General features: G+C 36.3%; 1 protein-coding gene across 10 annotated transcripts in view; it reads right to left on the reverse strand.

The window, feature by feature from the left end:
• LOC147369013 (uncharacterized) overlaps nucleotides 1-13840 on the reverse strand; it is a 284030-nt gene extending 270190 nt beyond the window's left edge. For 5 of the 10 annotated variants that reach the window (XR_015167084.1, XR_015167082.1, XR_015167079.1 and 2 more), the window contains exons 1-2: nucleotides 12705-13840; nucleotides 12060-12108 (exon numbers count right to left, since the gene is read on the reverse strand). Coding sequence is in view for 1 of the 10 variants with exons in the window: in XM_086410714.1 (XP_086266840.1) it covers nucleotides 12705-12744 (40 nt within the window). In the remaining 9 variants the exon portion in view is untranslated. The other 5 variants (XR_015167078.1, XR_015167077.1, XR_015167076.1 and 2 more) reach the window with 2 other exon arrangements.
• Between the last annotated feature and the right edge of the window lie 234 nt (nucleotides 13841-14074).

Here is a 14074-nt window from a genome sequence, read left to right on the forward strand (position 1 = left end):
TAAGCTCCTAATTACATGGGTTTATGTTCTAGATATCATTAAAAAAAAACCCACAAATTGTATAATCTGAAATAAACTAATTACACGTGTACATTCACGCATGTACGTGCCCCTTTCATGTTGTGTCACCTTTCTGGAATGCCCTTTCCCACCTAACATGGCAACTAAAACCCTACTCAAAATTGAAAGGTGAGTCTCAAAATCTAAAATTCATAGATTTCCCTGACCTTCCCTTGATTTTCATATTTAAACTCTCAACAGTCTTTGTCATTTTAAGTTTTACAGATGTGCTTAAATGTTCAGCAACAATAGTGTCTGGCATAAAATTTAGGAGAAAAGTATCTGGAAAATAATTTAATTTTAGGACTTCCAAGTATATGTATAAATTAATTTGTATAATAATAGTATCACTAACAACAAGCACTTTGCAACATCTTCAGTCACCAAGTCATGTCCAACTGTTTGTAACCCCATAAACTGCAGCACGCCAGGATTCCCTACCCTTAACTATCTCCTGGAGTTTGCTCAAATTTCCCAGGTGAGGCTAGTGGTAAAGAACCCACCTGCCAATGCAAGAAATGTAGGAGACTCAGGTTTGATCCCTGGGTTGAGACAATTACCTGGAGTAGGAAATGGCAACCCACTCCAGCATTCTTGCCTGGAGAATCCTATGAACAGAGGAGCCTGGAGGGCTATGGTCTGTAGAGTTGCAAACAGTCGGACATGGCTGAAGTGACTTAGAACACACACACATGCCCATTGAGTCGGTCATGCCACCTAACTATCTTATCCTTTGTCAGCCATTTCTCCTCTTGGCTTCAATCTTTCCCAGCAATAGGGTCCTTTCCAATGAGTCAGCTCTTTGCATCAGGTGGCCAAAGTATTGGAGCTTCAGCCTCAGTATCAGTCCTTCCAATGAATATTCAGGACTTATTTCCTTTAGGATTGACTGGTTGGATCTCCTTGCCATCCAAGGGATTCTCAAGAGTCTTCTCCACCACCACAGTTTGAAAGCATCAATTCTTTTGTGTTCAGCTTTCTTCATGGTCCAACTCTCACATCCATACGTGACTATTGGAAAAACTATAGCTTTGGCTAGACGAACCTTTACTGGCAAAGCGATGTCTGCGCTTTGTAATATGCTGTGTAGGTTTGTCATAGTTTCCCTTCCAAGACTCAAGCATCTTTTAATTTTGTGGCAACATACTGGGTGAAATATTTGTAGCTCTCATTTAAAAAAATACATAAATTGAAGGGTTCTTATATCTCCATTCAATAAATGATGAAACTGATTTAGAGAGAGAATGAATACTATAGAACTTGTAGAAAATTATTCATTAGCTAGGGTATGAACCTGCTGTAAACAGCACCAAAGCCTGTATACTTTTCACCACTTTTTAATGCTCTTCTAGAATCCAAATGTGGCTTCTTCAAATACTATACACATAGATTGGTTCAGGATGGCAGAGCAGAAGGCATGTGCTTCCCTCCTCCAATCAAAATCACAACTAGCTGTTGAACAACCATCATAGAGGGGACGCTGGAACTCACCAAATATTTACACATATATTCTTGTGGAATTGAAATTTTGCAATCACGAGGTTTTTTATAAAAGAGGAACAAGAGGTCCAGGGTTAGAAAGATTTGAAAATGCTACACATGGGATGAAGTGGCTAAGAGCTAAGGGATGCAGGTGCCCTCTTGAGGCTGACAAGACAAAAGAACAAATTCTCTCTAGAGCAAGGATCCCCATCCCCCGGGCCATGGACCAGTACCTGTCCCTGGCCTGTTCGGAATCAGGCTGCGCAGAAGAGGGTGAGCAGTGGGTGAAACTGAAACTATCCTTCCACCCCCATCTAAGAAATGCTGTCTCACGAAATGGGTCTCTGGTGCCCAAAAAGGTTGGGGACTCTTGTCCTAAGCATTCACAAAGAACTCATAAGATATCCTGATGCTAGTCCAGTAAAGCCTGTCATTTCTGACCTCCAGAATTTTAAGATAATAAATCTGTGTTGCTTTAAGCTACAAAGCTTGTAGCATTTATTAGGGGTAAACAATTCCTAGAGTGACTACTGTGTTTTCATTAAGTATATGAGGCTAATTCTCTTTTTCTTCCACAACACATGTACAAAATTTTGTTATTCTGTTCCCAAAACCAGTCTCAGACTCTAGTGTGACTTAGAAAGTTTTTAATCCTTCAAAATTGTACTGATCATATGAGCTGTAGCACTACAATTAAAAAAAACAATTGTTATGAAATGAAAAATGGTTCCAGTAGTTTGTATAATTTTCAGAAAATAATTTGTGCCTGAAATCAACAACATTGTAAATCAATTAACTCCAATAATATTTTAAAATAATATATAAATATTTAAAAAATTTTAGGGAGGTAAAGCACAGTAGAGAATGTAAAATAAAAATTTTCCAAGGCTTAAGGGTTTTGTCCACAAATTAAGCTTCTATTTATAAAACGTTACACAAAAAAGTCATAATACCTGAGAAGCTGTTGAATAATTAATTATTAAAAAATATGCCAATGTGTTTTCTTAGTACCTGTCTTTTCTGTTTTATTCAAAGATCATTTAAACTTAATTTGATATTATTTGTTTTTGTTGTGGTTGTTTTTTCTACTATGTAGCACAGAGAATTTTATTTAATATCTTGTAATAACCTATAGTGAAATATAATCTTGAAAAAATCATTATGTTGTACAATTGAAATTAACACAGCATTTTCAATCATAGTTTCTTCAAATGAAAATAAAAGAATTTACTACGTATTTTTATGGCTTAATAGCTTACCTTTTTAGTCCTGAACATTATTTCATTCCAAGAATATACTAGAGTATATTTTTCATTCATCTACTAAAGGGCACCTTCATTTTATTCATCAATTTGATGTTATTTGAATTAAATAATCATCATAACATTAGAAGTCACATACTTGCTTTCACATATTACACTTAAAGTTTCCATTATTATATTTTTCTTTAAAAGTCAGTATATTTTCAAAATCATCCTTTATAAAAATATTCAACATTTTAATCGCAACATAAAAAATTTAAAATTTGTTGCAATGGCAACAAAAACAAAAATAAATGAGACTACATCAAACTTAGAAACTTTTCCACAGCAAAGGAAATCATCAACAAAATAAAAATTTACTGAATGGGAAAAAATATTTGCAAATCATATGTCTTAAAAAGAGTTAATATTAAAATATATAAAGAACTCATAGCCATCATTAGAAAGCCTACAGGTAACAAATGCTGGAGAGGGTATGCAGAAAAAGGAACCCTCCTACACTGTCAGTGGGAATGTAAGTTAGTATGGATACTATGGAGAATATAGTACAGAAGTCCCTTAAAAAAAAAACAAAAATAGAGTTACCAAATGATCCAACAATCCCATTCTTGATTATATATCCAGAGAAAACTCTAACTGAAAAAGATGCATGCACACCAGTGTTTATCGCACCACTATTCACAACAGCCAAGACAACTCAGTTCAGTTTAGTGGCTCAGTCACATCTGACTCTTTGCGGCCCCGTGGACTGCACTACGCCAGGCCTCCCTGTCCATCACCAACTCCCGGAGTTTACTCAAAATCATGGCCATTGAGTCGGTGATGCCATCCAACTATCTCATCCTCTGTCTTCCCCTTCTTCTCCTGCCTTCAGTCATTCCCAGCTTCAGGGTCTTTCCCAAAAAGTCAGTTCTTAGCGTCAGGTGGCCAAAGTATTTGAGTTTCAGCTTCAGTATCAATTCTTCCAATGAATATTCACGGCTGATTTCCTTTAGGATGGACTGGTTGGATCTCCTTTGAGTCCAAGGGACTCTCAGGAGTCTTCTCCAACACCGCAGCTCAAAAGCATCAATTCTTCGGTGCTCAGCTTTCTTTATAGTCCAACTCTCACATCCATACATGACCACTGGCAAAACCATAGCTTTGACTAGATGGACCTTTGTTGACAAAGTAATGTCTCTGCTTTTTAATATGCTGTCTAGGTTGGTCATAACTTTTCTTCCAAGGAACAAGCATTTTTTAATTTCATGGCCACAGTCACCATCTGCAGTGATTTTGGAGCCCCCAAAAATAAAGTCTCTCACTGTTTCTACTGTTTCCCCATCTATTTGCCATGAAGTGATGAGATCAGATGCCATGATCTTAGCTTTCTGAAGTTTTAAGCTGATGTTTTCACTCTCTCTTTTCACTTTTATCAAGAGGCTCTTTAGTTCCTTTGCTTTCTGCCATAAGGGTGGTGTCATCTGCATATCTGAGGTTATTGATATTTCTCCCGGCAATCTTGATTCCAACTTGTGCTTCATCTAGTCCAGCATTTCTCATGATGTACTCTGCATATAACTTAAATAAGCAGGGTGACAATATACAGCCTTAATGTACTCCTTTCCCAATTTGGAACCAGTCTTTTGCTCCATGTCCAGTTCTAACTGTTGCTTCTTGACCTGCATACAGATTTCTCAGGAGGCATGTAATGTGGTCTGGTATTTCCATCTCTTGAAGAATTTTCCACAGTTTATTGTGATCCACACAAAGGCTTTGGCATAGTCAATAAAGCAGAAATCGATGTTTTTCTGGAACTCTCTTGCTTTTACAATGATCCAGCAGATGTTGGCAATTTGATCTCTGGTTCCTCTGCCTTTTCAAAAACCAGCTTAAACATCTAGAAGTACACAGTTCATGTACTGTTGAAGCCTGGCTTGGAGAATTTTGAGCATTACTTTACTAGCATGTGAGATGAGTGCAATTGTGCGGTAGTTTGAACATTGTTTGGCATTGCCTTTCTTTGGGATTAGAATGAAAATTGACCTTTTCTAGTCCTGTGGCCACTGTTGAGTTTTCCAAATTTGCTGGCATATTAAGTACAACACTTATACAGCATCATCTTTTAGGATTGGAAACAGCTCAACTGGAATTCCATCATTAACAATCTTTTAGGATTGGAAACAGCTCAACATGGAATTCCAACACTAACTTTGTTCATAGTGATGCTTCTAAGGTCCATTTGACTTCCCATTCCAGGATGTCTGGCAGTAGGTGAGTGATCATACCCTCGTGTTTATCTGAGTCATGATTATCTGGCCAAGACAAGGAAGCAGCCCAAATGTCCTTTGATGGCTAAATGGATAAAGATGTGGTATATATAAACACAATGGAATACTGTCCATCCACAAAAAAGAAATAATGCCATTTGTAGCAACATGGACCTAGAGATTATTATATTAAGTAAAGTAATTCAGACAGGGAAAGACAAATATTATATGATGTCTCTTATATGTGCAATCTAAAAAATAATATGAATGAATTTATAAAATAGAGACTTACAGAAATAAAAACAAACTTATGTTTACCAAAGGGGAGGGGATAAGGGATGAATAAATTTGGAGTTTGGGATTAGTAGATTCAAACTACTGTATATATAAAATAGATAACTTTAAGAGCCTCTATAGCACAGAAAACTATATTCAATATCCTATAATGAATCATAATAGAAAATAATATGAAAATATGTGTGTGTGTATATATATAGATAGATAGATATACTTAACAGTCCAGAGTAACCACAAATTAGGATTCACTATGATAAGGAACAAAAAGTGGATATAGCATTATACTAGAGGAAAGATAATGAAGTATCCTTTGGAGGTGTTGATTTTCATCTTCTTATAAGATCTGGAATTGTAATATGCAGCAGAACATTGAGTAAAATGAATCTCTAGGACAAAAGAAAATGCTAATCCTATGGCATCATTTTATCACACATTAATTCTGAGTAAAATTTTGATTGTAAACATACAATTGTAAACATACAAAGGTGAGATTTCTCAGGAAGTAGATTGATAAAATAAGGCTACCAAGGGAGAAATGTGACTTCAATCCGTTCTACCAAATAAACTGAAATAAAAGATATGAAAATTTCAGAATATAAAATTTATCCTAAAATAGAATCCAGTTGCTGGAAGAGAAACCAAAATAGAAACCTTTATTTCTTCAGCCAGATTTTATATTTGCATAAAATATCTAAATATGATTTTTAAATAAACCTCATAAATCATTAGACTATTATAATTCCTACAAATAAATTCTATGAATGTACAAGACTAGAAAAGCATGCACACATTTGAAAAGGAATATGGATTACATACGCATTCTTGATAATAAAGGACCTCTTTTAAAGCTACTCATATATTGCTTTTGTTGTTTCTTGTTGCTCAGTTGCTAAGTTGTGTCCAACTCTTTTGCAACCCCATGGACTGCAGCCTGCTATGCTCCTCTGTCCATAGGTATTTCCAAGCAAGAATACTGCAGTGAGTTGTCATTTCCTTCTCCAGGGGATCTTCCCAACCTAGGGATCCAACCCACATCTCCTGCATTGGCAGGCAGATTCTTTATCACTTTAATTTATAAAGTATAAATTACTTTAGTTAAAAATCAAGTTCTAAGATTCTAATTTTGTGATATGTCAAGTATTTTACTAATTACTATTTCACTATTTACTGATAAACAGTCCAAATCAAATTCATTTATAGTGAAAGATAATCCTAACAAAGTTGCCAATCTACTTATAATGAATATTTAATAAAATATGGTTTTCAAAAGTACATTATTATATAAAGTTAATGACCATTTAGGCTATAATTTTAAATGTTTTATTCTTATGATGTGGGGTATTCCCTGATAGCTCAGTTGGTAAAGAATCTGCCTACAAAACCGGAGACCCTGGTTCAATTTGGGTCAGAAGGATCCACTGGAGAATGGATAGGCTACCCACTCCAGTATTCTTGGGATTCCCCTGTGGTTCAGCTGGTAAAGAATCTGCCTGAAATGTGGGAGACCTGGGTTTGATCCCTAGATTGGGAAGATCCCCTGAAGAAGGGAGAAGCTACCCACTCCAGTATTCTGCGCTATAGAATTCCATGGAATCTATGGTCCATGGGGTTGCAAAGAGTCAGACCCGACTGAGCAACCTTCACTTTCACTATCATTCTTATGATTTAGAGTTTTAATGACTTTAGTTTCCAGAAGACAGCCCTGATTGGAAATAACAGTAATCATAGTAGCCAACCCTTCCATAGACAAGGCAGGACATTCCTGTACTTTATTTGTGGCATTTGATATTTAGAGATAACAAACAATTAGGTTTGTCAGATTTTGCTGAATTTTGTTAATACTTCACACTAGTCAGAATGGTTATCATCAAAATATGTACAAACAATAAATGTTAGAGAGGGTATGGAAAAAAGGAAGCCTTCCAGCATGGTTGGTGGGAATGAAAACTGGTACAACTATGATTAAAAACAAAACAGAGGTTCCTTTAAAAAACTAAACATAGAATTACTATATAATTCAACATTCCCACTCCTGGGAATATATATCAGGAGAAAACCATACATGAAAAAGACACGTGTACCTCAATGTTCATCAGAGCACTCTTTACAACGGCCAAGACATGGAAGCAATCTAAACGTCCACCAAGAGAGGAATGAATAAAGAAGATGTGGTACATGTATACAATGGAATACTATTCAGCCATGAAAAAGAACAAAATGATGCCACTTGAAGCAATATGGATGGACCAAGATATTACGATACTAAGTAGTAAGTCAGAAAGAAAAAGAAAAATACCATATGACACCACTTATATGAGGAACCTAATAAAAAATGACACAAATGAGCTTATTTACAAAACAAAAACAGATTCTCAAATCTTGAAATCAAACTATAGTTACCAAAGGGAAAACATTAGAAGGAATAAATTAGGAGATTGGGATTAATTTATACACACTGCTATATATAAGATGGGTAACTATAACGATCTAGTGTATAGTACAGGGATTTTTACTCAACATTCTATAATAACCAATATGGAAAAAGAATCTGAAAAAGAATGGACAGGTATATATGTTTAACTGGTTCATTTTGCTGTATACCTGAAACATTAAAATGTATACATTTAAGAATTGAACCACAAATGAACTGAAAATCCCTTATTAAACTCAAGGCACTGCAATATTTTTGCTACATTCTATTCTTTATGTTTTAATTTGAAGACTAAATGAGAGTCAGGTGAAAATATGGATTTGACTTTGGCTAAAAATTATTCTTTCATTATAAGAGAATACACAAACACACATATCTAAATCCAACATATTTTATGTTGGGTTTGATTATACAAAAATTATTAATAGCTTCTTCCAAAATGGGAAATTTCAAGATAGTAAGTAATTAATCTGAGTCTTACAATAATATAGAACTGTGTCATTTGCTATCTCAAAGTATCAAAAAACCCCAAAACAAAATATAATGTTCAAATGTTTAGAACTCAGAAGCCCTATTTCTTTAACTCAAGAAGCCATTTCTTCTAACATACTAAAACTTTCAACAGTTTAAGAATAAGAATCTATGATCTACTTATTCAATTCGTAAGATTAGGTTGTGACAATTACATAACTAATTGTCACATAACCATCTGAAAGTTTTGGTCAGTCTGCCAAACAGCTCTTAAGGGAGAAAACTTACTTTCATTTCCTCAAGCTTCCATTTGAGAGCTGCAGAAGTGCTTAGGGCAAATTAAGAAATAAAACACTGTTCTCATCAGCTTCAAGGAGTCTGTCCTGGGTTCTCCCACTACTTGTTACTGGGGTCAGAACTAAAATGTGTCTCAAGGGAAACGCAGGGGCTCATAAATCTGCTGTCACCAGGAGTGTATTTCCAATCTTGGTTTTCTTTTAGGCCTGTTTATGCTGCCCTCAATAACAGCTTCAATATATCAATCTTTAGAGTACAGAGTCACAGGGGATGATAAGGCCCTGCATTGCCATAATCCTGAGACTTGTGGTAACATGTGCCCCAGAAATAATTTCTCATGAAGTGAGAGGACAGTACAATCCTGTTACCACAGACCCCAAAGCAAGTGACTCAAGATTGACACAGGTCTTGGTTATTATTTTTTCCTTCTATGTACACGCCTGGAACAAATACAAAAGCTTTTTATCCTTTCTGATAAAGTTTTATCTTTAAAAGTTATTGATATGCTTGCTGGAAAATAGGCCTTCTAGTAACTATTTTGACTGTTATGGAAAATTCAAGTCACCAAAGAGACAAGAGAAGATGATAAAGGCAAATGCTGAAGAGTATGTAGTTGTGAACAAAACTTAACTCTCTTAATAGTGAAAATACTGGATTTTCTCAAGTAATCCAAGTCTGATAAAGACAACGTGAAGCACAGTAAATTATTTTGGTATGAACATCTTTGCTGTCCAGGCAGATTATTAAAAGGTAAAGAGAAACCTTTGTGTACAATTTCTTGATAAGAACATATCATAAACTAATAAAACTTTTAACAGGGGAAAAACAAAATTCTAATTTTTCTAAAACTTAATTAAATCCATTCGAATCTGAGCCAGTTTAGCCACACATAAAATGCCTTTCCCAAGATTCTTTTTCCACAAACCTACACCTTTTTAAAATATCCTTTCAGATTTTGTCCTATGTTTTACATCTTTGACATTCTGAAACAGTCATTTTATTTACCTTACTTTTTATACATGGTCACTTCTTTTACCCTATAATTTCTAACAGTTTTAACTAGGTATTTACTAGAACTCTTAATTCTTACGATCCTTAATTCCTAGTGAAAACTAAGAAGTAAATAACTGTAGACTGTTTGTTACATTAGCATTCTGTGAATTTGCAAATTGATAAATATATTTCATAATTTTCAAAAATATATTCTTCCTCATAGTAAATTTTCTTATGTACAGAAAACATGTTTACTAATAAAATCAAATGTTTTAATTTCTATGTAAATGGATCAGAGGTGGATAAAACTGTATTAAGTAGTCAATGTGTCAATATTTTATCTTATTGAAAATGATCTAGATATTCAAAGACTCTCATTTAATTTAGCTCAGTGAGACTTTCAAATTTAAAATTACCAAAAAGACTGGATATATAATATCTATCTATTTCTATATAGATATAACATAAAGCATAATTATTTTTGAAATGCTCATTTATAAACTTTTTTCTTACATTTATTTACTTATCAACAATTGTGTGTATTCATAAAAAGTTCACAGTTAACCATTGTCTTTCTTGCTGACAAATTTTATAGCAGACATATGAGCTTATGTGACTTTTAGTAAACCTAGGTAATAAGTTGTACGTTGACCTTACATTTATTATTGATAACACTAAAAGCATGCCTATTTTAATTAAGCCAAGAAGCTTAAACTAGCTTTTGTTTATCAAAGATTATTCTAAGCCACATGAACTTTTAAAACATTTGGGTTAGTTTTTATATCTCTGAGAGTATACTTAGTTTATATAGCACTGCTTTAAGTCAATTAAATAGAGCTCTTTACAAATTAAGAGCAATACCAAATTGGCAATACCATTCAGAGATGGAAAAATATCACAAATCTATAACACATCTACATAGATGTACATAAACAAATACAAACGGAGAACTTAACAGCTTTTCTTTTAAAAGTCACAGCCATGAGACAGGTACGATAATGCAAAACTGAGCTTATGAAAGAACATCTGCATACGAATTGTGTCCCTGGCAGATGGAATCAGTTAAGGTTACCTTCTCAGATGGCTTAAATGTTTTACAAATACTTTTGTTGTATATTTTAAGGATTTTTCATTCATCTAGTTTCCAAGTAGCCTTTCACTTTTTTTCCCCTACTAGGTTTTCAGTTTTCCCTTGGCTGTTTAAAGAGAATAACTGGTACTAGTTTACTGGAGAAGCCCTGGAATCTCATTACCTCTGGAAGGTGCCAACAAGGGCACCACTAACTTGGCGAACTTTTGTTTACAGTCTTATAGACTCTTCGGAGTATAACAAAGTTTAGATAAAGTATTAATAGACCGTGAGTATTCAGGTAAAGAGAGAGAGAGTAGAGTAGTAACAGTCATATCAGATTTTTAGTTTTAGGTACCTCTTATGTTTTGTTAGCTTTTTGCAATAAATCTTCCAATGAATCTAGTTTGGAATCTTGAAGTCTTTTGAAGGCTCTAGCTTGTCAATTAAAACAGGCATCCCATTCTGTTTGGGGAATACTTGCTTTCAAGTGAACTTCTTAAACGAATAATCTTCTCTAACTGGAACATTCCCTATCATGACCATTGCAATTCTAGGCTGTCTTAGTAAGATTTTGCAATTTTTGCACATATCTACAACTTTCAATGGTGTAGGTAACGGCAACCCATTCCAGGATTCTTGCCTGGAAAAATCCCATGGACAGAGGAGCCTGGTGAGCTACAGTCCATGTCATTGCAAAGAGTCAGACATGACTGAGTGATTGAGCATGTACACACAGTTTCTAAGACCCCAGTTCTTAGACAGAAAACATGCAAGTGTGCAGGAGGTTACACACTTTATTCTTTATAAACCAAGGAATCTATTTCTTTAGCTAAGCTTTGGATCTCCTGGAGGATTAATGCCTAGGAAGGATATGCCATTGGGCAGGGAATTTTGTGGTGCTTCCCAATGTACATAGTTGCAGGGAAATTTTCTTTAGGGTGGTGGGTGAAAATGAAGTGAAAGTGCCTAGCCAAGAATACTGGAGTGGGTTGCCATTTCCTACTCTAGGGGATCTTCCTAACCTAGGGATGGACTGTAGCCCAGCAGGCTCCTCTGTCCATGGAATCTTCCAGGCAAGAATACTGGAGTGGGTTGCCATTTCCTTCTCCAAGGGATTGATAAGGTAGTGCAAATCTAACTTATTCAGTGACCAACTTAACAGAGCAAAGGAGTCTTAAGAGTTATCACCTACAAAAAAAGTATAACAGCTTTTAAGTGCTCAACTAGTGCTCGCCAATTTTGTATCTTTGGTTTCCAAGAATTTCATAAGCAATAGATGTGTTATTACTTTCATGAGAAGATTTCATCATAGAAGAAGACTTTCTACTCATTTCTAATAATCAAACTCAGGCCTACTTAGATTTTAATGTGTCATTGGTCAAAAAAATGCCAGATTTCTTTTCTCATTTCCTTGAGTTCCCTAGCAGTTTATGCTATAGACTTACCTCCAAGATTTGTGAGTCCTCTCACAGCTGCTATCTTGCTTGCTTTAGACTGAGGGGTGAAAGTGGAAGTTGTTCAGTTGTGTCCAACTCTTTGAGACCCCATGGACCATAGCTCACCAGGTTCCTCTGTCCATGGAATTCTCCAGGCAAGAATACTGGAGTGGATTGCCATTCCCTTTTCCAGGGGATCTTCACCACCCAGGGATCAAACCCTGCACTGCAGGCAGATTTTTTACCATCTGAGCCACCAGGGAAGCCTAAGACTAAGGAGTACCCATTATTTTCTTTTGAGTTAATCCTCTTGAATTCAATCAGATATACAGTTTCTAGATGTCTGAGCACAGTTTCTGAGACCTGTCAGGACCTACCTCCCAAAGGCACTTGCCTTGCAGACTAGTCCTGCCAAAATCCCAATTTTAGCTCACTAAGAATCATTGTAAAATCCTAGAGTCTCTCACACATCAATATTTACCCTGTGAAAATTCTGGGGTCTCTCACATCACATTTTATACCTGGAAGGACTAAAACAAACTAGAAGAGCTCAGAATACAAAATAAGAAAGTGTACTAGAGATTCCAGAGTGTAGCTATAGAGGCAGTCAGCCAAAGGGCTCTGCAGTACCTACAGCTGTGTGTCGGAACCTACCCCAGAATCTGTAGTAGCTGTCTTCAGGTCCTTTATTCATTTATCGATAAACTGAGGGAGTACAATGCTCACAAGCAGCATAGTGGAGCTCTGTTCCCCAGGATTTGGGGGCAACAGAAAGTTTTAAAGTGGTTAAGATGCAATATGGAAATAGGGCATCATTGCCTAGAAGGTCAGAAGTTTCATGAGAAGGTCAGCAGGTCCTATTTCCCAGAGGAAGGTAAGCTAGCCACAGCTGAGATGGCTTCTGATTGGCATAGATTAGGTTTTTGACAGGTGTTTACCATAAGCACAGATTCTGGGACAGCCTCCATTTTCTGGGTCCTGATATACAACTTAATGGCACTGGCCCCATGTGTAGATCTTCTAATGATTCTCAGTACTCTTTTAATCTAGAGGTTAAAAAAACCTGAGTAATTATCCTAAGAACCATTTCAGTGGCATTGGAGTAAGATCAAACCAGTCAATCCTAAAGAAAATCAGTCCTGAATATTCATTGGAAGGACTGATACTGAGGCTAAAGCTGCAGTACTTTGGCCACCTGATGCGAAGAACTGCTGCTGCTGCTGCTAAATCACTTCAGTCGTATCCAATTCTGTGCAACCCCATAGACGGCAGCCCACCAGGCTCCCCATCCCTGGGATTCTCCAGGCAAGAACACTGGAGTGGGTTGCTATTTCCTTCTCCAGTGCATGAAAGTGAAAAGTGAAAGTGAAGTCGCTCAGTCGTGTCTGACTCCTAGCGACCCCATGGACTGCAGCCTACCAGGCCCCTCTGTCCATGGGATTTTCCAGGCAAGAGTACTGGAGTGGGTTGCCATTGCCTTCTCCGGATGCGAAGAACTGATCAACTGGAAAAGACCCTGGGAAAGATTGAAGGCAGGAGGAGAAGGGGATGACAGAAGATGAGATGGTTGGATGGCATCACCAACTGGATGCACATGAGTTTGAGTAAGCTCTGGGAGTTGGCGACAGACAGGGAAGCCTGGCGTGCTGCAGTCAGACATAACTGAGCAGCTGAACTGAACTGAGACATGTGAATTTCAGTGAGATACAGAAATCTGCAGAAAGCTACTGCACTATCAAAGTTTTTGAAAAACCACTGTGCTGATAACACAAGAGAAAGAAGGCTTAGAATTATTAGTAAGTATTTTCTCCAAAAGACACATCAGATATCATATTTTTACTTAACCAGCATGGTTGTTTGGAAAGACTCAGGTACCAAGAGAGAAACCTGAAAGTGGTCTTATACGGACTTAGAATCACATTTATTGACTTAAATGAAATTGTGTTTCTGTGCTTCTTATATTTTGAATATGCGCCCACATGAGACAGTGATTGGACACACTGCTTAGTATTTTTATTCGTGGT

The sequence above is a fragment of the Bos grunniens genome, chromosome 7 (genome assembly GCF_055505025.1).
Source record: "Bos grunniens cultivar Pamir isolate PY7600 chromosome 7, Bosgru_T2T1.0, whole genome shotgun sequence".
NCBI lineage: Eukaryota > Metazoa > Chordata > Mammalia > Artiodactyla > Bovidae > Bos > Bos grunniens.